At 39.6% G+C, this 24,751-nt stretch overlaps 1 protein-coding gene across 1 annotated transcript; it reads right to left on the bottom strand.

Annotated features, from left to right (window-relative positions):
• Window positions 1–1,945: 1,945 nt before the first annotated feature.
• On the bottom strand, window positions 1,946–24,751 carry Akr1d1 (aldo-keto reductase family 1 member D1). The gene is made up of 9 exons (XM_042677218.1): window positions 24,641–24,751; window positions 21,808–21,975; window positions 17,699–17,815; window positions 10,818–10,895; window positions 8,346–8,468; window positions 7,574–7,683; window positions 5,793–5,958; window positions 3,059–3,141; window positions 1,946–2,065 (listed from the first exon to the last, which is right to left on the bottom strand). The coding sequence occupies exons 1-9, from the start codon at window positions 24,731–24,733 to the stop codon at window positions 2,023–2,025; spliced, it is 981 nt and encodes a 326-aa protein (XP_042533152.1). The 5' UTR covers window positions 24,734–24,751; the 3' UTR covers window positions 1,946–2,022.

Raw genomic sequence — 24,751 nt, 5'->3', positions numbered from 1 at the left:
ACAAAGGAGGGGGTAACAATGCTCAATAGGAAATGTACTCATTACCTTACTCATGTAACTGTAACCACTCTGTACAGTATCTTTTCAATAAAAATATGTATTTTTTAAAAAAGAGCTCCACAGACTTTCCTGCCTGGTCTGGCTTAGAACTGTGATCCTCAGATCTCAGCCTCCTTAGGAGTTAGGATTACAGATGTGAGGTACTGGCGCCTGGCTTGGCTACCTTTCTATCTTCCTATTTCCTTCCTTTCCCAACTTCTATCCCTCATATCATTTAATTCTTTTTTTTTTTTTTGTCAGTCGTGGGGCTTGAACTCTAGGCCTGGGTGCTGTTCCTGAGCTATTCTGCTCAAGGTTAGCGCTTTACTACTTGAGCTACAGTGCCACTTCTGGTTTTATGGTGGTTTATTGGAGATAAGAATCTCATGGACTTTTCTGCCTGTGCTGCCCTTGATCCTTGATTTTCAGATCTCAGCCTCCTGAGTACCTAGGATTATAGGTGTGAGCTACCAGGTGTTGGGCCATTACTTAATTTTTAATTCCAAGACTTTAACCGTGTTAAGCTCCTGTTTATCTCTTAAAAACCTGAACTTATTTCTCTCCACCTTTATTGGGAAGGAGATTGATGTATCCCATCTCTTTTTAGTTCTTTGGATATAGGTCTTGTATGGCATTCATCTCTCTCTTTTCTAAGAGGAAGTATGAGAGATATTCACCCCAGCAGATGCCAAAATCATCATATATTCGACAGAAAAGTATAAGGCAGTGTCACACATTCAAAGCCTCAAAACTCAACAATTAAATCCAAAGACAATGAATTGGCTGAAGTATCAGATAATGAATTTAAAGGCCTATTTTTAATTATTAATCTTTTATTATCTTTAAGGAGTTGTACAAAAGGGTTTTCATTCAACATGTCAATTTATGAGTACAATGCATCTTGATCAATGTCAATCACAAAGATCTACTTTTAAAAATGATCATTGATTTCAAAGAGGATTCAAATAGATGATCAACGAAGTTAGAAAATCAATTCAATGCTTAGATAAGAAAATCAGCAACATAGAGAAACCAAATGTGCACAAATAAAATGTATTTCTCTAGTGGAATTGAAAAATGCGTCTATCACTATTGCTGGGTTCTAATAATCTTACTCATAGTTTAAAGTTTACAGTAATATGACCAATTTTCTTTTGGACTTGCTGCCTTTAAAATTTTTTACTGAGCTATGCTAACATACTCTCAGAGTCCTAGAGGACAATAATTTATAATGCCTCAATGTTCCTAATACCACCTTTACAAATTCATTCAGTTAAAATAATACATCTTTTGACTATTTTATAAAGCAGGATTCTATTTGTGTATGTTGGTTGTTTCAAGTAACATTGCATGATATTGGTTTCATGATAAAAGTGAGCAAGAGTGATTAGGAGACAGGTTGTGATCATGAGGTATGTGGTTAACTCCAGCCTTCAGGAGCAAATCCTCCAGCTAAATAAAAGCTGAAGGACACACAATGGAAGGAAACAAAGTAAATACGACCTTGCTCCTTACTGTGTGTTTAATTCACTCTACATGAACACTTTTCTATACTTCAGACTCTCCCAGGGAACAACAGATCACCAATTCCTTGTGGATAATGAGTATTTGGATCTTAACTTGGCTGTGCCTGTGTTGCTATTAATGATCCAAACCATCAAAGTTATTCCCAAGATCCTGTCAGCCAAGCTGCATGAGTGTGTTGTTTCTCTATATTGCCTTCAAAGTATTTTCTAAAGTTTGAAACCTAGAGGATAATTGATCTGAAAAGTATTAGCAGAAAGTTATTAAAAAATCATTTATACTTTTTGGGTTTACACATATATCCAAGGTTGTTTTCCTTTTATTATTATGTTAAGTCAAAAGTATGGGAGTATTTCAATCACTTCATGTAAGAAAGATAAATGCAGTTAGTTTCCACTTCTGTGAGAACCATACAAGGTCCACCTTTGACAGAGAAAACTCTTGAGGAACGCTCTGGAGTCAGTATTCATCATGAAATGGATATTCAGGATGATCACTCCACCTGCCAAAACATTTCCCCAAAAAGAAAACAGTTCACTCGCCAAGTGGCACAGCTATAGATGTTACCAGAATCTGATCACTCCATTCCCTCTTTCCTCATTTTTTTTAGTCAGTTGTGGGGCTTGAACTCTGGGCCTGGACGCTGTCCCTCAGCTCTTCAGCTCAAAGCTAGCCCTCTACCACTTGAGCCACAGTGCCACTTCCCCCTTTTTCCTGTTGTTTCTCCTCCATTCTTCTTCCCTGTTTCCTTCCAAGCCAGCACCCTGGTCAGAGCGCTGGGGTGAGTGTGAGAGTGTGGACAGCAGAGTGTGGGAAGGTTGGTCACTACCTCAGAGACATCTCACCCAAAACAGAGATGCTGGAGGTGATGTGGACGCTCAGGCTCTTTAAGGATGCCTGCCTGTGTGCCTGTGCTTGCATGCCAAGTATTATTTGTGATGATGACAAAGATTCTCTCCCTCTCTTTTCCTCTCTCTCTTCTTCTCTTTCTCTCTACCATTGAGGTGACTTTAAAAAGTAGAAAGATTAATACAAATGATTAAGAAGAAAATAATAAGCTCTGGTGGCTCACTTTTCTGCCTGGATTGGCTTTGGGCCTCAGTCCTCAGATCTCAGCTTCCTGAGTAGCTAGGATTACAGGTGTGAGCCACCAGCACCTGGCTCCACTTGAATTTCTTTTTAAAGGCAGAAGTAACGTTATTTCATTATTTGTCCCTTGTTTTAACAAACAAAATTTAACATTATAAGCTAACTCTATTCTAGGTCTTTTAGCCTGTTATGCCTTAATCTAAATAATAAGATGTCATAGTAGTGGAGGTTGGTAGGAAGGAGTGGGTCATGTCACCCAGGCATGTTTACTCTCCAGAACATGCTGCTTGTCCTTTACCTTAGTATTTACATGGACACAGATCAGGGTTCATGGGGACTTTATAGGGTGACACTTTACAATCCAATGGCATGACGCAGTGCCAATTAGCCATCCTACAGAACTTACATGAGCATTTCCACAAAGCGGACATTTTTATTCAAAGCTTCAATGCTCTTCATGTCTTGTTCACTGAGAGAAAAGTCAAAGATCTGGAATGATAGAAACAAGTGACAGAACATGTTTTAAATATGCTCTCCATGAACCACTGGAGTCACAACCACAGACACAGAAATAAAGAACTGCCCCAGCAAGGTGAAATTTACTTCTGTGCAGAAGGGTGTGCCACCAGCTAAAGCTCTGGCAAGCAAGCACACAGAGAAGGCAGGCTGCTCCCTATTTATCCCTAACACAGCAGGCCCCGCCCCTCCACTCAGATTGGTTGAACTCGAGTTTACAACTGGCTCCTCATTGGCCAGTTGAATAGAGTAAGGTGATTTTGAAATAAGATTAACAGTACTCAAAATAAACCTACACCCTCTATTATTTCTTGTACAGTCTGAGGCGTATCTTAATTCCATCTGGAAAAGAAACCAGTTTAAGACCATACTTTACATTTCAAAATTCCTTAACAAGAGCTAACCCACCGAACCAAAGGAGGAACTTTTAAGCAATGCACTTTGATAGAAAAGACAGTTTTTTCTCACAAATATTTTTAAAAGTACATGTCAAGCTTGAGACCAGCAAGGTGAGACAGCAGTGGGAATCCTTCCCAGGAGACAAGCATCTAGGGGGAATGATTGAGAAAAGTGAAGAGGGTTGGGCCAGTGTTGGGGGAAACTGAATATTCTGAAGGTGAAGATCTCTTATATGTGTCTGCTCCAGCTGTTTTTGAACCTTGATTCTCACATCTCAGCTTCCAGAATAGCTAGGATTGAAGGCTTAAGCTACCAGTGCCAGGCCTACTTTTCTTTAACTACTTCGAGTATCAGCATTTATGAGACAGTATAGGGAATCAAATCTAAGTAACTTAAAAATAGTCATGACTGACCTCATCACTTAGAAAAATAAATCTTTACTTAAACTTCCTTTTTGCTTAACTGCTAGGTTAGTTAGTTTTTTGCTCCAGTTAATAAACGGTGAAATCTAGTAGCAAAGCGCAGTAACTCCTATGAAAGTTCAGAGTTTCATGAATTCAATAAATGATACTGGAGACTTTTCTAATAGGAAGCCAGATATCAGAAGAATATGAACTGGGGGAAAAAAACAAAGATAAGGAACCCCTTTAGATGCAGTCCTCCAAACCTCCATTTTTTTTTTAGAACAACTATTTCATTTTACTTATTTGTTTATTTGTAGTGCTGGAGATTGAACTCAGAACCTTCATGTTCTCTTCTACAAGAAGTATTGAAAGTTATTGCCTTCAATATCATTCTGAAAAAAGATGATGTCATGTGCTACCATGTAACTTCTCAGGCATATTACAGAATCGACCAGCTGTCTGTGCACCTATGCAATTGGAGCTGCAATTTTGGTGAGAATAAAATAAGTATACTTACTTTCCTCAATTTTTTTTTGTCAATTTGAGATAATTTTCCACATTTTCCTTCCCTGTATTATCCCTCTGCAACATTCTTCTGTGTTTGATGTGGACTGATTTTTCAGGGATCTTGTTTTCCATGTACAAGTTGTCTTGTGTGAATGGAGATTTCATATTATAAGTCAAAGCCCCTTATGCTCTTCTCCAAACTGCTTCCTTCACAGTTTCTCATCATAATAAATGTGTCAAGAAAAGAACTGCAGTAGTACCCAATGTGGTAAGGTCCAGAAGCTAATTACTGGGCCTAGCAGCATGGAGGTTACTGTTCTACTCAGATATTGAGGTAAAAGTTTGGTTTGACTGGTCTAAGAGACAGTGGGGGACAGAGAACTGAGATGAGAGTGGACTTTTCCAATGGGGTTTGCTGTCAATGTCACCATTTACAGAGCCAGGTGGAAATACTGAGAGGAAAAATGTATCTATGTTAGATTCTATCCATCTATGTATTATGTATGTATGGATGTATGGATGGATGGATGGATGGATGTGTGCATCTATCTATCTATCTATCTATCTATCTATCTATCTATCTATCTATCTATCTATCTATCTATCTATCTATCTATCTATCTATCTATCTATCTTATACCTATCTATCTATCTAGCGCTGGTACAGGGGCTTGAACTCAGGGCCTCAAGCTCTTGCTTGGCTTTATTTACTCAAGGCTGGTGCTCTACCATGTCAGCTATACCTCTAGTTCTGGCTTTCTGCTGGTTAATTAGAGATAAGAGTCTTATTCCTGCCTTAGTTGTCTTTGCCTTGTCATCCTCAGATCTCAGCATCCTGAGTAGCTAGGATTGGATTTTATTTATTTAATTGTTTGTTTATTGTTTTGTCGGTTGTGGGGCTTGAACGCTGGGCCCGGGTGCTGTCCCTGAGCTCTTCAGCTCAAGGAGAGTGCTCTACGACTTGAGCAACACCCAGTTTTCTGGTGGTTAATTGGAGATAAGAGTCTCATGGACTTTCCTGTCTGGGCTGCTTTGAACATTGATCCTCAGATCTCAGCCTCCTGAGTGGCTAGGATTACAGGCGTGAGCCATGGGCACCTGGCTGGATTTTATTTTTTAGGATTGTATTTTAATTTTTAAGATGGAAGATTACAGCTTGTTTGTTGTTGGGAGTTATAGAGTTGGGAGGAATAATTGATAATATGGGAGCGAGTAAGGTTATGAAATTATTAGGTGTTGGTAGTCACAATTTCTCTGGAAGGCAAAACAACAGATAGGGTCTTTTTTCTAAATTTCCCAAAGCAATTCTCTTACCTGAAAGTTTTCTTTGATCCTTTCAGGATTAAAGCTTTTAGGAATGACAACTACCCCTCTCTGGATGTTGAAGCGCAAAGCAATTTGAGCTGCTGTCTTATTGTACTTTTTCCCCAGTGAGTTTAGAAGTGCATCCTTTAACAATGGTGGAGAGGATGTATTTACCCTTAAAGGAAAAAAACCCACAATGTATCATATTTATCTGAAGTGATAAGAACCAAGGATTCACCCATTCACCCTCCCCTCAATCCTTACATACCCAGTTACCTACTGGGACAGTTATTAAGAACTCACTGAATAAAGAGTTGCTTTGGACATAATCTTTCCTCTCTCAAGAGCTGACTTTTTTTTTTGGTGCTTATATGGGGCTTGAACTTCAAGTCTGGGCACTGTCTCTGGGTTTTTGTATTCAAGGCTAGTGCTCTACCAGATGAGCCACAGCTCTACTTCTGGCTTTTTGAGAGTTAATTAGAGATAAGAGTCTCTCAGACTTTCCTGGCCCAGCTGGCTTTGAACCACAATCCTAAAATCTCAGCTTCCTGAGTAGCTGGGATTATAGGTGTGAGCCACCAGCGCCTGACATGAGCTGACTTGTTTAGGGGGTAAATGTTTTTTTGTTTTTTTTTAATGAATCTTGTAGAATGATCTGGGTTAGAAGTCAACATACAAGAAGAGGCAGATTATACTACAAGAAGCAGATGTCAACTTCTTGGAATTGGAGCAGAAAACTTACTACTTACTTACTTACTATGTGAGATATATCACAGAAGTATCACTACAGAGATACAAATTTTCAAAAAAAATTCAGACTATGTACGGGAACCACTCTTCATATAATAATGAAACTAAACTTGTATCAAGTATTTTCTTACATGCTGGTTATGGTAAGAAATTTCATACATTCAGTGTAATCAACAACTAAACACCTCAGGGAGGAAGATATTATGAGCTATAATTTAACTTTATGGATAACGGCTTGAAAGCGTTGTTAGTTTCCTTTTTATTTTTCTTTCTTAATTTTTTAAATTGTTATTATAAAGGTGATGTACAGAGGGGTTACAGTTCCATAAGTCAGGTAAAGAGTGCATTTCTTTTGAACAATATCACTCCTTCCCTTGCTCTCTCCTAATTTTTCCTTCCCATCCCCACCCAAAGTTGTGTAGTTCATTTTCAATGTAGTGTCCAGTGAGTATCATTGCTGATTTTATTCACCCTTTGTCCCTCCTTTTTGGTGCCTCCCCCTCAAAAGACATAGAAATGAACATACAGAACAAAAAGGAAAGAAAACAAAAACAGCAAAAAAGAAAAATCCTCATATTTTCATTTCCTGGAGTTCATTTTGATAGATATTATTTTATAAGATTAGATGCATATAGCATGTGCCTCTCTGTTTCTTTCCTATGAGTATCCTCCTTTGGTCTCACTGTGTGTGAATTCCTAGAGAGCTGTATAATTTATCATGTCCCTGTGTATCTTAGATCTAGCTTCCACATATGAGAGAAAGCATACACAGTGTATCTCTCTGAGCTTGGCTTACACCCATTTCCCTGAAAATGGTATAATATTATTCTTTCTAATGGCTGTGTAAAATTCCATTGTGAATAGATACCACATTTTTCAGATCCTCTCTTCTATTGTAGGGTATCCAGGCTGTTTCCAACAGGGGTGTTAGTTTCTTAAGATTGCCCAGCCTCATAGAGTCATCCCAATCAAGCAATTCCCATTGGCTTCATACTCCACACTAAAGGCAATGCCCTCAAGAGACGTAACAAATAACTTACCACAATGGATTCCTACATGTCCCCAAAGGACTGTATGCAACGATGACAATGTCATGCTGTTGGCAAAACTTCAAGAGTTTTGGCTGGGTGAAATATGGGTGGCACTCCACCTGTGTGGTTGAGTTGGAAAGCAGAGCACAAAATTAGGGCTTTGTAGTTGACTGAAATTTTACAAAACTTTTTCAAAATTCTTCATTGAAATTCATTTTAATTATATAATTTCCTGCAATACACACTGCATATAATATAATACAATGTAATGCTGGTACTCTACCACTCAATCCACACCTCCACCTCCAGAGAGTTTGCCTAGGAAATGTAAAGCCCTAAGGTCTTATTATTATTTTTATCTGTTTATTTTGTCAGTTGTGGGGCTTGAACTCAGGCCTGGATGCTATCTTTGAGCGTTTTTTTTTTTTTGCCCAAGGCTAGCACTCTACCACTTTGAGCCACAGTGCTACTTCTGGTTTTCTGGTAGTTAACTGGAGATAGTCTCACAGAGTTTCCTGCCTGCGCTGGCTTCGAACCATGGTCCTCAGATCTCAGCATCCTGAGTAGGTAGGATTACAGGTATAAGTCACCAGCACCTGACTTTGTATTTTTTTTTTAAGGTACACAAATCAACAGAAGTTAAAAGATTGGTCCTGGGTCTTGATGAGATTTATATGTGAAATATCTAGGAGATTTTCTGTTACAAAGCCCAGGGCTTCTTTGTGTTACTTAACTGAGATGTTGAGTCCTCCTCCCCAGCCAGTGGAGACTGCCATCATACCTGGTTGCTGACCGGCTTGTATTTGAGTCCTGGTTTGTTCAGGATGAGCTCTAGCTGCCTGCGGTTAAAATTGGAGACTCCAAGGGATTTCACCAAGCCAGCATCTTTACAAGCTTCCAAGGCCTGTAGGGGAAACACCAACAATTCAAGAAAGAAGATTCTCAAGAAGCAAAAATGAATGTCTAGAGCCCAGCCTAGTGGCTCAAGCCTGCAATCATAACTACTTAGGAGACAGAGATTGGGGGATCATTGTTTAAGGCCAGACCAGATATAAAATCTTTACCAGACTCCATCTCAACCAGTGTCTGACCATGGTGGCATGTATTATTACCCCAGCTACCGGGGAAGCACAATGGCTGGGCTTTGAGGTGTATGTCTGTCCACCCCAACAATGCAGGACAGTATAAGCCATAAAGTGAGGCTCCACCTAAAAAATTACAAATGCAAGAGTCTAAGAAGTTTGGCTCAAATGGTAAATCACCTGCCTAGCAAGAGTGATGCTAGAGACTCAATTCTAGCATCATACACACACACACACACACACACACACACACACACAAAGTATGTACTAAGTATATATTTTCCCAGTTTTGAATATAAAACTCTCACTCATAGATACATGTGCCAACATGCACACATATATAAGATTTGGTCTAGCTTGACTTCTCAAGGACTGTACAGAAAAAACTCACAATAACTTCCTGTATCAATGGAAAAATTAATAGAAAATATTCTGCTATATTTATTTTGGAGATACTTTATTTAACATGTTCACAACTAGTCTATCTTTTTGGAGAATTAAATCTTTTATTTTTATGTACAACCCTTTCCGTTCCTAATAGTGCTTTTGATTTTTAAGTCTATGTTATCTGACATCATATAACTATGCCATCTTTTTCTGATGAATATTTGATTGTAATGTTTTTCTCCTGTTCTTTAAGGTTATTTTTCATTTTTTAATAGTGTCTCTTATTTAGTCAAACTTTCAGTTTCAACTTTCACATGTCCAAATGCTTAGTTAGTACCCTATCTCAATTTCAATCTGTCACCATTTGTCTTTTAATGGGAAGTTTAATTTATCTATATTTATTATAAGTATAGATATATTTGTTTTCTACCATCTTAATTTCTTATTTTACTTCATGTCTATATTTTTCTTCTTGTTAACTTTTCTTCCTTTAAAATTCATGTGTGTATGTATATATATGTATATATACATACATACATATATGTATACTTTTTTCTCTTAACCAAGATAGTAATAGCTTGTGGTGGTACTAGGATTTAGGGCTTACTAGGCAGACAGTCTACCACTTGAGCCACACTTTAAGGCCTCTAAATGGTTTTTCAACATGGGTCTGTATGTGCCACATTTCTGAGAATGTATATCATCTGCTTTTTGAAAACACTGTTCTATCAACTTTTTGCCTCCGGTGTTACTGATGATAGAAGAAACACAATCAACATAAAGCTGACATCATGGGGGCTGGGAAGGTAGCTCAGTGGTAGAGCGCTTGCCTTGCATGCCTGAGGCCCTGGGTTCGATTCCTCAGCACCACATAAGCAAAATGAAAAAAAAAAAAAAAAGCCAGAAGTGGCGCTGTGGCTCAAGTGGTAGAGTGCTAGCCTTGAGCTGAAGAGCTGAGGGACAGCGCCCAGGCCCAGAGTTCAGGCCCCATGACTGGACCCCCCCCCCCCCCAAAAAAAAAGCTGACATCATGCTCATTGAATGTAAATAGCTTCAGTTTGTAAATCTTAAATGAAAAAATCAAACATATTTATCAAGTTACAATTGATGTATAGTAAATGAACACATAAATGACTTACCCATTTTGGGTAATTCCATTGTATTTGTACAACGACACTATGATCCTCAGTCTCAGCCAGACTCCAGATGCCAGGCGAGAGCCAACAGCACCTGGCAAGCCACTGGCTTTTACTTATTTATATATTCTTTGGTCATTGCTATCACTGTGTAATTGATGAGTTATTTTCTATTTTTCATCTTTTCACTTTCTGTCTTGTCTTCTTTTTGTTTTCTATCTTAGACTCTTTATTTTTCATGATTCCATTTTCTCTCTTTGTGGGTTTGTTTGTGAAATTCTAGAAGGTTTCACCTCTCTCCTTAAGTCTGATATCCTGTAGTCTTAGACTAACCTCAAACATCAATAGTCCCAGGTAGCAAGGACTACAGGCATGATCCAAAGGCCCCACCTGACTAAGAATGTCACTTTTTTTTTTTTGCCAGTTCTGGGGCTTGAACTTAGGGCCTGGGCTCTGTCCCTAAGCCTCTCAGTGCTCAAGGCTAGCACTCTACCACTTGAGCCACAGCACTACTTCTGGCTTTTCTGTTTATGTGGTACTGAGGAATTAAACCCAGGGCTTCATGCATGTTAAGCAATCGCTCTACCACTGAGTCACCTTCCCAACCCAGAATGTCACTTTTTAAACTAAGAAGCCATGTGAACTTACCTCCCAAGTGGCACACAGATTTGATTCATGATATAACCATTTGCCATTTTCATCTTTAGGATAGATTTCATCTCCGGGCTGTTAAAAACAAACAAAACACATACACATACGCACATACACAATAAAATAAAATGTTACTCATCTTATTTGTGTCTTGGAATTAAAATTTAAAACTTTGAATTGTCTATGTTCTTACATACTTTGATCTTAGGAAAGCAATTCAAGTTTACTTATTCATATATTTACATAACCCTATATTAAATAGTATATGTGTTTTATATGCACATAATAGCTTTAACAGTATATAATATAGGTACTATTATATCATATAATATAATGGTAATATTACTATGTTATTATATCTAGCATATATATGATTGTATTATTTTGCACTGATATTATGTATATTTTCTTCCCTTATGTGTGATTAAGAATTCTTTCATTTGCTCAATATAGGTGATGCATTTCTCATTATTTTGCCTGACATTTCTACTGAATGGAGTGAGTTTTTCTTCATTGAATGACAAGTTATTAGTTTGAAGCCATGGAGTTCTCTCTTAAGGACAGCATTTCTCTTAAAAGAAAGGAGTAACGCTGGTCATGACACACACCTATAATCTAAGCCACTCAGGAGGCAGACATTAAAGGACTGAGAATGTGGAGGCCTGCCCAGAAAAAGTTAGAAAGTCTCTATCTCAGAAGCAAAATACAAAAATAAAAGAGCTGGGGTATTGTTCAAGAATGTAGAGCACAGGCTCGTATGACCCGAGATCAACCCCAAACAAACAATCCCTGCACCCACCAAAAAATAGATAAATAAAACCATATGCTAGTTGAGAATTAGAACTGTTAGTCTTGGTGTTTTTGAAAATCTATGTCTTTGAACTTAGATCTTATGAAGAAGTTAAATAGAAATTCTTGAGTTACTTTCTTTAAAAGAGTGCTGTATAAGCAATTACAAAACCACAGGAAAGTAAACTCTACTTCCTAACTTTAAGTACATGTGCTCCCCACATTTCAGGCTCAGATCAAAATCTACCCTTAGAATAAAAGTCAACATTAACTACATAAGGAAGGACAAGGGCTCAGACTGTAATGCCCAAGAGTCTGGAACCAAGAAATCATGACAGTCTGTCATTGAGCTTGGGAGGATGAGGCAGAGGGAGTGTAGGAAAATGAGAATGGAATTGGTGTCACAGGTGGCCTGCTTCAAGAGACACTATCAAGAGACTTCTTTCACCTTAAGATATAGAAGATCCCATCTATGAAGATGGGGCCCTTCACATACACTGCATGGAAAGCCACCTTGAACTTGATTGCGTTTTCCAGCTTCTGGAATTGAGAGCCATCAGTTTCTCTAGTTCATGAGTTACTCAGTCCAACATATTTTGTTATTGCAGATTGAATAAGACCTTCTTGGATGCCATGAATGTTTCACAGAACAGCATTGATTTACACCCATTTGTTAAAAGATAGACATCAGCCCAACAATCTACATCCATTATGAGACTTTCTTAAACAATAGTTGCAGAGTATTCCTGTTCCTTGACCAAGGGATTCTGAGATGTGGCAAACTTTGGCCAGAGGTTCCTGTGAGGTTAAGCCAAAGTTGCTCTCTGTGGGAATTTTCTCTCTATTATATTTCTATTTGGTGGCTTTTCTTCCCAGGCCACATTTTCCCACTCTTCTATCAGTGGTTCCTAATAAACCACTCCACATGGATCTGCCTCATCTTAAGGTCTGCTTCTGGGAAGTTCAACCAAAGTTGCTACTGTAAGAGATGAGATGTGATAATGCCTTGGCCTGGGAAAATAGCAGGAGAGATAAAAAGAAGGAAATAGATTAATGTAGAAAGCAGGAACAGAGCCCATACATCTCTGCGTTGACTTGGAAATTAGATGGGATGGCAGGGAAGGAAAGAGAGAAATCAAAGTGGATCCTAGCTTCTTTTTTTTTTTTTTCAATTCAAAATGTATTGTAAAGATGATATCCAGAGAGGTTACAGTTACATAAGTCAGGTAGTAAATACATTTCTTTTTGAATAGTGTTGCCCCCTCCCTCATTTTTTCCCCAATTTTTCCCCTCCGGGTCCCCCCTCCCTTGGAAGTTGTATCGTTCATGTCCAACATAGTGTCTAGTGAGTATCACTGCTGAACTTGTTCACCCTTTGTTCTACCATTTCTGTGCTTCCTCTGTCCTCTCCAAATCCAATAAGCTTAAATAGAAGACAAAGGCTATAGAAATCAATATTGACAAAAGGGAACAAACCAAAGGGGGTGAAAAAAATAGAACCACAAACAGAATAATTAAAAAAAACCTCTTGTTTCCATTTCTTGGAGTTCATTTTGATAAGCATCATTTTATATGATCTTATGTACCTAGCTATTGAGCCCTTGTGAACCTCTCCTAAGAATATCCTCCTTTGTCCTCATTGCGTGACAATTTATTGTTTAATTAATCACATCCAAATGCAATTATTTGCCTTTTACTATTCTTTGAGTTTACTTGTAGATTTATAGGCACATTCTAATTATTACAAATGAGGAAAATCATGCATCCTAGATTCTTTGTATAGATGGTGCTAATCAGTTCCTGAGACCAGGGATGGGAATAAAGAATATCATCTTAGATACATTTTGTTTTAGATAGTGCTGGGGATCCAATCCATAGCCTTACACATGCTACAGCAAGTATTCTGCCACTGAGTTTACCCCAATGCCCACACTGACTTTGAAATGATCATCCAATATTCAAAGAGGAATCTTAGAAGACAGAAAGAGAAGGAGATCTGGGGCTCGGAAAGAGGTCATGTTTGGAGACTGTACTTGGGAAATACAATCTGTGAAACATTATTATGAGATGGACTCACTGTACTGCACTAACAAGGCTACTAGGCTCCTTTGCTAGATGGTATTAAATCTGTGGGGTTGGGTGGCCTCATGTATGGAGAACATGTGCCTCATAAAACAAAAATATCAAGGGCAAAAATACTAGGCATGACATTTGATGGATTACCAAGCAGGAGCAGCCAACCAACCATGAGAGGATGAGATCATAGAAGGAAAATAATGTTTAAAGAAGGGGGGAGCAGTCATCTAGGGCAAGAGATCCGTTAGTATGAGCAATATGAACACTGGATTTGTAGCACTGGTGTTTCTGTTGACTTTGGCAAGAGGATTTTCTTCTTGGAGCTTACTGTGATTTGAAGGGTCCCCAGGACACCTTTGAGTGTTGGAGATTTAATCCCCAGTGTCAGGCAGGGACTAGTGAGAAGGGTTTGTGTGTGTAGACTATTGCCATTTTTGAAGGTGTCTACCGGAGTGGATTTGCTCTCTCAGCCCTTTTCCAGGGATCAGAATATTAGTTACGGACACTTCTAGGACTGTCAGCCAGTGAATTTCTGCTTACTATGAATTACCCAATCTCAGGCATTCTTTTTATTGTTGCTGTTATTGGTCATGGAGCTTGAACTCTGGGCTTAGCTTTTCAGCTCAAGGCAAGCGCTCTACCACTTGAGCCACAGCTCCACTTCCGGTTTTCTGAGTGGTTTATTAGAGATAAGAGTCTCACAGGCTTTCCTGCCTGGGCTGTCTTTGAACCTCGATCCTCAGATCTCAGCCTCCTTAGTAGCTAGGATTATAGGAATGAGCCACCAGTGCCCGCTCAGGCATTTTTTTTTTATCAGCACAAAATCAACTGGTAAGGGGAATGAAGCAATTTCACAAATTCCCACTTTATTCTGAAGCTTTTCCTAATTTTTTTTCCCTCATAATAATTCACCTTTATAAAACTTTCTTCTGGACAAATAATACTTCTCCCATTGTTCTCTTTAGCAAAGTCCCCCCCCCCCCCCCTTTTCCATTTCCTCCTATCTGGATGAGAACAGGAAACAAGTCTCCCTTCTTCTTGATACTACATTATTACTCACATTAATTACCCCTTCAGTCTCCGATTCCTAAACTCCTTGACTTTCTCAATACTTATGACTCTAATGTTTACTTCAGTCTCTCTTCCTATGTCTTGCTTTTTTAATTTCTTCATTCTACCATAATCTTCAGTAGCCTATACCTCCTTCATTAACTGTTACATAATTGTTTTCTTAGATTTTAAGTGCTTGTCAACCTTGGGCCTACGTTGGATGCTTCCATGATCAACACTTGCATCTGCACTGTGTCTACCAGTCTCTTCATCCTTGTATTCCTCCCTTCCTTTCTCCTCTGCCTCTCCCTCATGCCAGGCCACATGAGAGAAAGAATTCAGCCTTCTAAAAATCCACATGATAGACTAATGCTTCTTCACTTATTTTATTTTATTTTTTTGTCGGAACTCTGGACCTGAGCGCTGTCCCTGAGCTCTTCAGCTCAAGGAGAGCACTCTACCACTTGAGCCACAGAACCACTTCCTATTTTCTGAGTTGTTTACTGGAGATAAGAGTCTCACAGACTTTCCTGTCCAGGCTGGCTTTGAACCACCATCCTCAGATCTCAGCCTCCTGAGTAGCTAGGATTACAGCTGTGAGCCACCAGTGCCCATCTTTTTTTTTTTTTTTTAAATTATATTTTGTTGTTCTGAAAATATATTTGCTTCTTGATAAAAGATAACAAATCTTTTGAGAAGAAAAGAGGTTTTTTTATTAAGAATCATGAGATTCAAAATCAATCTGACTTTACAGGAGTATTGGTTTCTCAATTGCAGATTCATTGGGAAGGAATGTCATTATGCTGTGTCATTTTTTTTTTTTTTTGGTAAAAGTTTCACTACCTATGGCCTTGAACCTACCAAGCATATAAACAAATTCTCTATTTACTTTCTCTGAAAGTAAATATTTGTAAAATTTGTAAAAATTACTACAACTGTAGAAAAGCAAACTTCATGTTCTAACTTTTAAATACAAGGGTTTCCCTCAATTTTAAAACTTAGATAGAAACCCTACCATCTGGACAAGAGTCAACATTTTATGAGTGAGGACAAGGGCTCTGGATGTGACACCTGCAGTCTATTGTGAGGTTTGAGAGGATGAGGGAGTAGAGGGGAGGAAAATGAGAATGGGTGTTGCACTTACAGTGTGTCTATGAGCCTATCGCTTTTAACATGAATAAACTAGCCCATCCTTGGGAGCTTTGACTTCTCCTTTATGCAAGCAGTGAAGTTACTGAGGCCGATGGTTTCTTTCGGCTAAAACTTTTAAATATTATCTTTAATTGGCAGAGTGTCAGTAGTAACTTTGCATACTAATTTTAGTAACTCTTCACAATACCCTGCAAATTAATTATCTCTCTTCCATTGGCAATGGAATTTGAGTTCAGAAAGATCATAGTCCCTATTCTATTAAGTAACAAAGCTAAACACGAGTCCCTTTTCTACCTGTGTGACTCCCAAGGCCATGCGCTTTCTATTTCACCATACTTTGTGGATGTAGGAGAGAGGTTAGGGATAACTTGACAACCCTGTCACTCTGACAGGGCTGGATTCAAGCGAGGTAGCCTCACTCTGGCACCCATGCTTCTTCCATTTGTCATTTGGTGACATCTATTTAATGAATACAGTGGAAATTTATTATTTTGGTTGCCACTATCCCTATGGCTTCTTCTCTGAAAGAACTCCCTTGCTTTTGTTTGGCTGGATTGACTCAGTTTCTATTCTTGCCCACAGAAACCAATGGCCAAGGAACTGGGCCCACAAGGACCCAAGACAGACTAACCAGAAGAAGGTGTGGTCTCGCTTTCCTTGAATTCTCAACTTGAATTAGCAATGGCTAATTGTCAAGCCAATAGCATTTTGCCATGATAAATAGAGATTTGGGGAGAATGTGAGGCTGGAGAAAGGGCCAGAATACAGATACAAGGTTTGAACTTCTGAATCCAGTTGTATCTGAATTAGATACAAATTTGTAGTTTCTCTTTCTCCTCCCCTGTCCCTGCCTCAGGTCAATTTGAATTGAATTTCTGCATCTACCACAAGAGTTCTGACTAATACAGAGGTGGTATGTTCCAAGCAATGGACCTAAAATGCAGAGTTGATCAGATCAGACTGAAATTGTGAACAAAGAGGAATCTTCTACCTCCAGCTGGGAACTGGCAATTTCTGATATGATAATCCGGCATCTGGTTATATTGTTGTTTGGTCTGTCTGGATCAATCAGCCAACTAAAGCTAAGCTAAGCTTTGAGAATTAGTAGGAAAACACTGGCTTGTTGGCATTCTTTCTCCCTTCCCACCCCCTCTATTCTTTTCTTTCTTTAAATCTTTTTGTAAGGTCCTGCAAGAAAGATAAGTATACTTGTTGATATTAGGCTTTCTTCTTTAATCTTTCCTTCTCTAAATTATATTTTAAAGCAGTTGCTACTCTGCATTGTATGTCTTGGGTGTGTTAAATTTACAGTGTGTCTATGAACAGAGAGATAGAGGTAATATCACATTTGAACAGAGCAATCAATAACATCTGGATACTTTGACTTTGGATGTAGCTCCAAAAATCTGACCATTCTTTAGGTTGATTCCTATTGGAGGAGATAGACAAATATGTTTTTATATCTGTCTACTACTGTGCATGATGCTGTGTGGTGCCATTTTTATGACTATGTAAAGAGAAAAAGGATGTGTTTGGATGCTGGCAATCAAAATGTGGACCAAAGTTATGTAACTACTTGATGGAAAAAGTGTCAACTATAGTGGCAAAAACATAGTAGAGCAGAACTATATCAAGTTAAGAATTCAGGCCTAAGCTGGCTTACAGAATCATTTGGGACATTGGTCAGACCAGGTTAGTGTTAACAGATAACATTCCATGCCACTGAGTGACAGCACAGAAATGGTATGCTTCCTGCACATAGCTGTCAGCTCATGGGGTGTGAGGTCTAACTGCTAGGCATCTGAGCTCACCTTAAAGGCCATGGGAATTTCAATGATATAGAGATCCACGTAATCCAGCTGTAGGGTCTTGAGCGTCCTCTCCAGGGTTGGACGGACCATCTCCGGAACGTGGTTCGTAGCCCATAGCTGGAAGAGTCAAGAGGAATAGTTAATGAATGTCACAGCCCTCTATTCCCTGTGAAGCACTACTACACATTTCATCTTACAAACAAACAAAAAAAAGAATTTATGCTTCAGTGTCGTCTAGCATAGGATGAGTTGACAAAATCCTTGACACCAGAGAATGAATGTAGTGCAAGAGACTTGAACATCTGGCCACAGAGAACCAAATTCGATGACCAAGTCTTCTCTGCCCTGCATTTGATTTCCCTCAGTGTTTTCACTTTTATCCATTATGCCACCAGGGTACACAGATCTAGTTCAATATTCTGACATAACCTGGCTGGGAAGTTGGCTGGGCAATGTAACTGACCTCACTGGATCCTTCAGTTGGTAACAGAAAGCTGGTGGCATTTAAAAACCTTGCATAGATTTAAATTTCTATTCTAGGCTCATTGTTTTCAGATGATCTTTCTCAGACTCCAGGTCAATCTTATTTTGACTAGGGATTTCTTTTTTGGGGGGGTGGGGGGAGTCCGGTCATGGGCCTGAACTCTGGGCCTGGGCACTGTCCCTCAGCTGTTCAGCTCAAGGCTAGTGCTCTACCACTTGAGCCATAGCGCCACTTCCGGCTTTGTTTTTCTGCTTATGAGATGCTGAGGAATCACCCAGGTCCTCATGCATGCAACACAAGTGCTCTACCACTGAGCCACCTTCCCAGCCCGACTAGGGATTTATTTAATCTATGAAGGGTTACATATTGAAAAAATTAAGGCTTAGTTGGCCCAACTTTGCTGGTTCTTCTGGTGTTAAATTGCTACTATGTCTTCACGGGGTGGGAAATCTCTTCTATATTTTACTTTACTTTTCTTTAATACATGTTATGTATGATGTTAGCTATGTGTCAGGTACTACTTCAATGTTTTCTAAATGGTAAATCATTAACAATTTAGGAGGTGGTCAGTACCATTGTCCTCATTTTATGGAGAGGAAGATTGAGGTCCAGATGTGAAGCAAGGCACAACTGGTTGCAGCGGATCTAGGACATACAGCAGGTGGTTGTGCACTACTTTGCATCATGTTCTATGGAATCAGTATATGGTGACTTGGGGGTGAGGGTAGTAGCAAAGCCTGTGCACATGGCCAGCTCTCCACGCCTCCCAGGAGCTGCACTGAAAACCTATCTTCCTGGAGCAACAGTGGTTGTCCACCACTGAACTCAGCTACACGTACATTTCCTGTTCACTTATACTCATACTGTGCTTATGTGAGTTGCTCTTGACTTTTTGGACAAATTTAAGGATGCCAAAGGATAATTTGACCACATTTTTCTTCTGAGTGTGTGTATGTACTGGAGAGCAAATCCCAGGCCTTGTCTGCCATGGAGCTCTGTCTCCAGTCCACTTCTTTCATTTATTATTATTATTTTTATTAGTTATATATATTTTAAGCAATTATCTTTAAGTGGTTGTGCAAAAGAGTTTCAGTTCAACATGTCAGTTTACATGTACAATGTACACTACATGTACAGAACAATGTACAGTACAATGTGCAGTACATGTACAGTACAATGCATCTTGACCAACATCACTCCTGTCTTCTCCCTCATCTATCGGAACCCCACCTGTCTCTTCAAGTTACCTGGTTCGATTTTTCAAATATGTACATTGAATATTATGATAATATTTGCCCACCCTTCCTCTCTCCATTTTCTACCATTCCTCCCCCCTCTTCCTTTCTCTCTCTCTCTCTCTTCCTTCCTTCCTTCCTTCCTTTCTTGGTTGTGGGGCTTGAACTCTGGGCCTGGGTACTTTTCCTCAGCTCTTCAGTTCAAGGCTAGCACTTTACCACTTGAGCCACAGCGCCACTTCCGGTTTTCTGGTGGTTTATTGGAGATAGTCTTATGGATTTTCCTTGCCCAGACTGGCTTTGAACCATGATCCTCAGATCTCAGCCTCCTTAGTAGCTAGGATGACAGGCATGAGACACCAGGTCCCGGCTCCTCCCCTCTTTCTGAAACATGTTTTCGTATGTTAACTTTAGCATTTATGTAAGAAATGATTCTAGCTTAGGTTAAGCTAAAGGCTTATATGTTGTCCTCCTAAGCCCAAACAAGTAACTTTCAGATTAGTGATCTTATTTTTTAACTTATATCCATTTTCTCTTATCGAAAAAAATCCATTGGTTTGAAAATTGGATCCCATTTCTGAGTTTACTAAAATCATTCAATTACTTCTTTTAATCCTCTTTCCTTCCTCACATCAATACTCTGCTTACTATTATTTTTCTCAAACTTGTAATTATCCAATAGTAAAAGAATGTTCAAGACTTTGTTTTGTATGATTTCAGCATCATCTATCATTTACCTTAAAGAGGAAAACTGTTTTTGTTACATACAGTATATAGTTCATTCTTTCGTGTCCAAGAGGCAGAACTCCCTTATATCACAGCTCATGCTATTTGCACATCATCCTATATATTTTAAGTTATCTTCAAATTACTTCAACTATCTAATACAATACAAATGCTATGTAAATTTTTGCTATGCTATATAGTGTAGGGGAAAGGTGACAAGTAAATAGTTTGTATATGTTCAGTACAGATATATATGTTTTTCTGGATTTTTCTTTTTGTAGTTGGCTGAATCCAAACATTCAGTAGCCATGGACACAGATGGAAATTATTTTGTATCCATTAGAGTGAAACTAGCTTGGCACTGGTGACTCATGCCTATAATCCTCACTACCAAGATCTGAGCATCACAGTTTGAAGCCAGCCCGGGCAAGAAAGTCCATGAGACTCTTATCTCCAACAAACCTCTCAAATAAAGCCAAATGTGGCACTGCTCAAGTGGTACAGAACTAGCCTTGAGCAAAAGAAGCTCAGGGACAGCACCTTGGCCCTGAATTAAAGCCCCAGGACTAGAAGAAAAATAAAAGCGTGTAACTATGCACACATACATGCACGCACACACACACAGATGGAAGGTGAATAATCAAGTATTGCTTAAGAGGTAAAGAAATAGACTTTTACTTGTGTAGGAAGGCCACTCAGTATCACGCATGCAAAGGACACATACTCTAGGGTTTATATTTTCCTTGCCTGGTTCTATAGTCACTCTTTATAAATATATTCTAAATGACAATGAAAATGGAATACTATTGATGACTTCCCTTTCCCCCTCACATCCTGTTTTTCAAACATGTTCCCCATTGACTTGCTTAGTTGCACGTCATTCATGCTTCCTTACATACTGTATTGCATGTATCACAGTTCAGATGCCCATCCTATTGGGCCTGAGGCTCGGTCCTAATTTTGAGTCTCCTAATTAGTGCTACTCTAGATCTCTGAATTAATGATACTCATCAGAGCAAAAGCTCTGCAGTATATGTATCATTGTCAGGTTATGAGATAGGTATATTTTCAGTTCTATGTGGATGAACTTTTGGAAACATTGTACTAAGTGATAGAAGGGAGATTCAAAAGGTTACTTGTTTGACTTTATGAAATGGAATGAAATGTCAAGAATGGGAAAATGACAGTTATCAGTGACTGGGCAAGAGAAATGCGTGGAAAGGATTACTATTGGACACGGGTTTCCTTATGGATAAAGGTATTATGAAATTAGCTCATTGTGATGGGTGCAATCTTGACATAATGTGGCAGGTGAATTTTACCTCAGTTTAAAAAGTAGTAATATATGGACAAACAAATGCTTATATAATATAAACCACTTTCATCTTTCCCACTGCATCCCAGTTTTCTAGTATACAGATTATAGAATTGGCATTATTCCAACTGATATACTTTGAAATCAATATGAAGAAAAAGCTTCACCCTCATCGTTAGCAGTCTAATAGATCCTTATGTTCTTGGCAACACTGAGAATCTGAGCATTGAGAAGGAAGAAGATAAGATGGCCTCCCCCTCTTGGTAGTCCTAACAGTGTTTAGCAGGGAGAAACAGAAATTGTACCATGAATATAAAGAGATGGAGCGAGCGCAGGGTCCAGATCTTACCTTTCCGCAGTAGAAAATGTCCTCCCTCTTTACTTTTCCTTCTGCGATCTTGGCTCTGATGGCATCACCCACCTCATGCTCATTATGGTAGATATAGGCCCCATCAAAGTGGCGGTACCCAACGTCGATGGCAGTCTTCACTGACGCCAAACAGGACCCCTTGGAATTCTACGGTGACAGGGAGATGGGGTTGAGAGGAAGATGGAGGAGCCTTGAGCGTAATTTTCATTCATTAGACCACTTTGCACGAGCTACAGCTAATGTGACAACCCTCCATTCCATGCTGTTGTGATTAAAAAGCTATGGGTGGCAACAGAAGGGACCTCCTAGAGTGCACTTCTCCTCTGGCAGGCTAAATCCATTCACCCCAGGTGTGCTGTCGGCTTTGTAGCCTTAGAAATGTAACTTGAGGCCAAGTATAGTGCCTCTCGTCTGGAATCTCCGCTACTGTGGCAAAGAGTGATCAAGAAAGTCACAGTTTGCCTGGGCAAAAAGTCAGTAAGAGCTTCATCTCAGCCAATGAACTGGGCATTTGTGCCTGCGGTCGCAACCATGTGGACAGCATACAGGAGATGGTGAATGTCCAGGATGGCTCCAGGCAAAACAAAAACAAAAACCCAACCACCCAAGACCTATCCAAATCAACAACTGAAAATAGAAAGGGCTGAGGCTATGGCTCAAGTTGTAGAGCCAGACACACATCCTGGACACTCTAACACTGAACAAGATAAGGTCTCTTTCCCAACAAATGCCACAACCTAGTAAGGAAAACCACAGAGAAACAGCTCATCCCATGATAAGCAGCAGCATGGATGGAGTCAAGCAAGCTCAATTGCTAGATAAACACAGAGGAGGGGTGTATGATGGGGGTGGGGTGCTGGCAAGGAGATGGGTTCCTAAGAAGAGAGAGCCTTTGCTCTGAGTCTTAAAAGTATACTGAAGTCACCTAAAAGACCAAAGCCAGAGAAGTTGATTCACGCAGAGGGCATTGAATTCTAAGGCACAGAGATGAGAGAGTCGTTTGGGAATTTAGATCGTGTTTTACACACACGGAGAGCTGGGGGGCGGGGGGGAGAGGAGTTGATGGAGCTCATAAGTCAGCTAACCCACAAGGGTTCTGAGTACAGGATAAGAGGTGCAAAATTCTCCCCGTGGTTGACAAGGAGCCAGCCATTGGAATAACGAATTGTCAAGAGACAAAACTGGAAGATAAACAAGAGGCGAAGCTTAAGGGAAAAACGGTGGCACTACAGAGGGAAGTGGCGATTGTTTTGGAGAGAAAATCAACAGGGACTCAGAGGTTATCTGGATGTAATATAGGGCCCTGAGAGACCAGGAAGAGGGCAGAATGAAGGCAAGTATTCCGAATTTTGGCATGGGTGGCTGGGAGGCACAATGTCATTTGTTAGAAGCACACTTTGGGCAGGGGAGATGATGAGTCTAGTTTCGTCTTGTTGAGTTAAAGTTTCTGGAGCACTTGGAGTCCAAATTGGGTTGCACAACAGAACCTCCTAGGGAGCTGATAAAGGTCGATTCTCACTTTTACCCCTAGAAAGCCAGATTCAATAGCTTGGGGTGACACTCAAGTGTATCTAGTACTCCGGTGATTTTGAATAGCCATTCCATACCCTCGTGGAGGAGACAAAATGAGAGGATTACGTATGGATTTGGAGTCTGCATAAAATGAGCTTGGAATCAAGAATATAAAACAGGTAAAAAGGTAAAGAAAGAATGGGAGGTGACTAAGGATACAGACTCATCAGAGACTTGTTCTGTGAGCACACTTTCCTGTGTTATATGATCACCAAAAAACACAGTGACAGCCAAGTGCTGGTGACTCACACCTGTCATCCTAGCTTCTCACAAGCTTGAGCCAGCTGGGGCGGAAAAATCCACGAGACTCTTATCTCTAATTTACCAGAGATGTTGAAAGTGGAGATGTGAGTACCAAGACTGAGTGAAAAAGCCAGCCAAGAGAGCAAGGCCCTGAGTTCAAGCCCTATATCACCACTCAATAAATAAATAAATACTGCAATACTGCAATACCGCAGTGGCATGTAAGATTGTGTATTCAGGATTTTTTGTTTGTTTGTTTTGGTTGGTCACTGAGCTTGAACTCAGGGCCTGGGCGCTGTCCCTGAGCTCCTTTGCACAAGGCTAGCACTTTATCACCTGAGCCACAGTGCCACTTCCAAGGATTGTGATTCAAGCAACTACTCTTGGTCCTGTTCATTTATTTCTGTGCCCCTGTCTCCCATTCTGTATGCTGTCACTAGAGTTATCTTGCAAAAACACAGATCCAGGGAGGCTTTTACCCTTCCACTAAAGGTCAGATGATTTTTCAGTTCTGTACAACGCAGTTTCTACTTTTTATGTTATCTAGGACCCTTACCAATCCAGCCTCAACTTGCATTTTAAAGCCAATTACCATCACTTCTAACCTCTGTTCCGTGTAGTAGCTGCGCTAGCCTTGGCCTTCCATGGACACATCCTACATCCTTATCTCTCCAGACACAGGAAAAAGAAAACCCACCAAATCTCCATAAGCCATAAACTAATCTTTAACCATGAACTGATCAAGTTTAACCTTTGGATCATACCGGGGTAAGCAAACCGTTGTTCTTAGAAGTCTGTTTTTATTATTACAAAAGAAAATCAATGTGATCAACTCAAAATGAATTACAGATTATACTTTAGGCCAGTGTGTGAAAGAAAAGAAAACAGAGAGAAAAAAAATGAGAAAGAGAAAATGAGAGAGACAAGTGAGAAACAGAAAATGAGAAAATGAAAGAAAATAAGAGACAAAAACAGAGAGGAAATGAGCAAAACTTACCGGTACAGGGTCTGAATAGGTACCCAGCCCAATGATGGGAATGCTGTTTCCATCACTTAGAAGGATGCGGTGATTCTTTGCGCTAAGGTACATCTTGCAGAGAGACAGTCT

This window comes from Dipodomys spectabilis, unplaced genomic scaffold (genome assembly GCF_019054845.1).
Source record: "Dipodomys spectabilis isolate Male_0828 unplaced genomic scaffold, ASM1905484v1 ptg000034l, whole genome shotgun sequence".
Lineage (NCBI taxonomy): Eukaryota > Metazoa > Chordata > Mammalia > Rodentia > Heteromyidae > Dipodomys > Dipodomys spectabilis.
The sequence above is the reverse complement of the archived record's forward strand: the minus strand, read 5'-3'. Positions and strand labels throughout refer to the sequence as shown.

What these genes read in the sequence shown, in the direction of transcription:
- Akr1d1 (XM_042677218.1), bottom strand. Translation starts at nt 24,733, where the DNA reads ATGTACCTTAGCGCAAAGAATCACCGCATCCTTCTAAGTGATGGAAAC. An exon ending in ACATTTTCTACTGCGGAAAG is followed by an intron (nt 17,816 to 21,807) that starts GTAAGATCTGGA and finishes TGACTCTTCCAG; the next exon opens with CTATGGGCTACGAACCACGT. An exon ending in GGATCAAAGAAAACTTTCAG is followed by an intron (nt 3,142 to 5,792) that starts GTAAGAGAATTG and finishes CTATCATTCCAG; the next exon opens with ATCTTTGACTTTTCTCTCAG.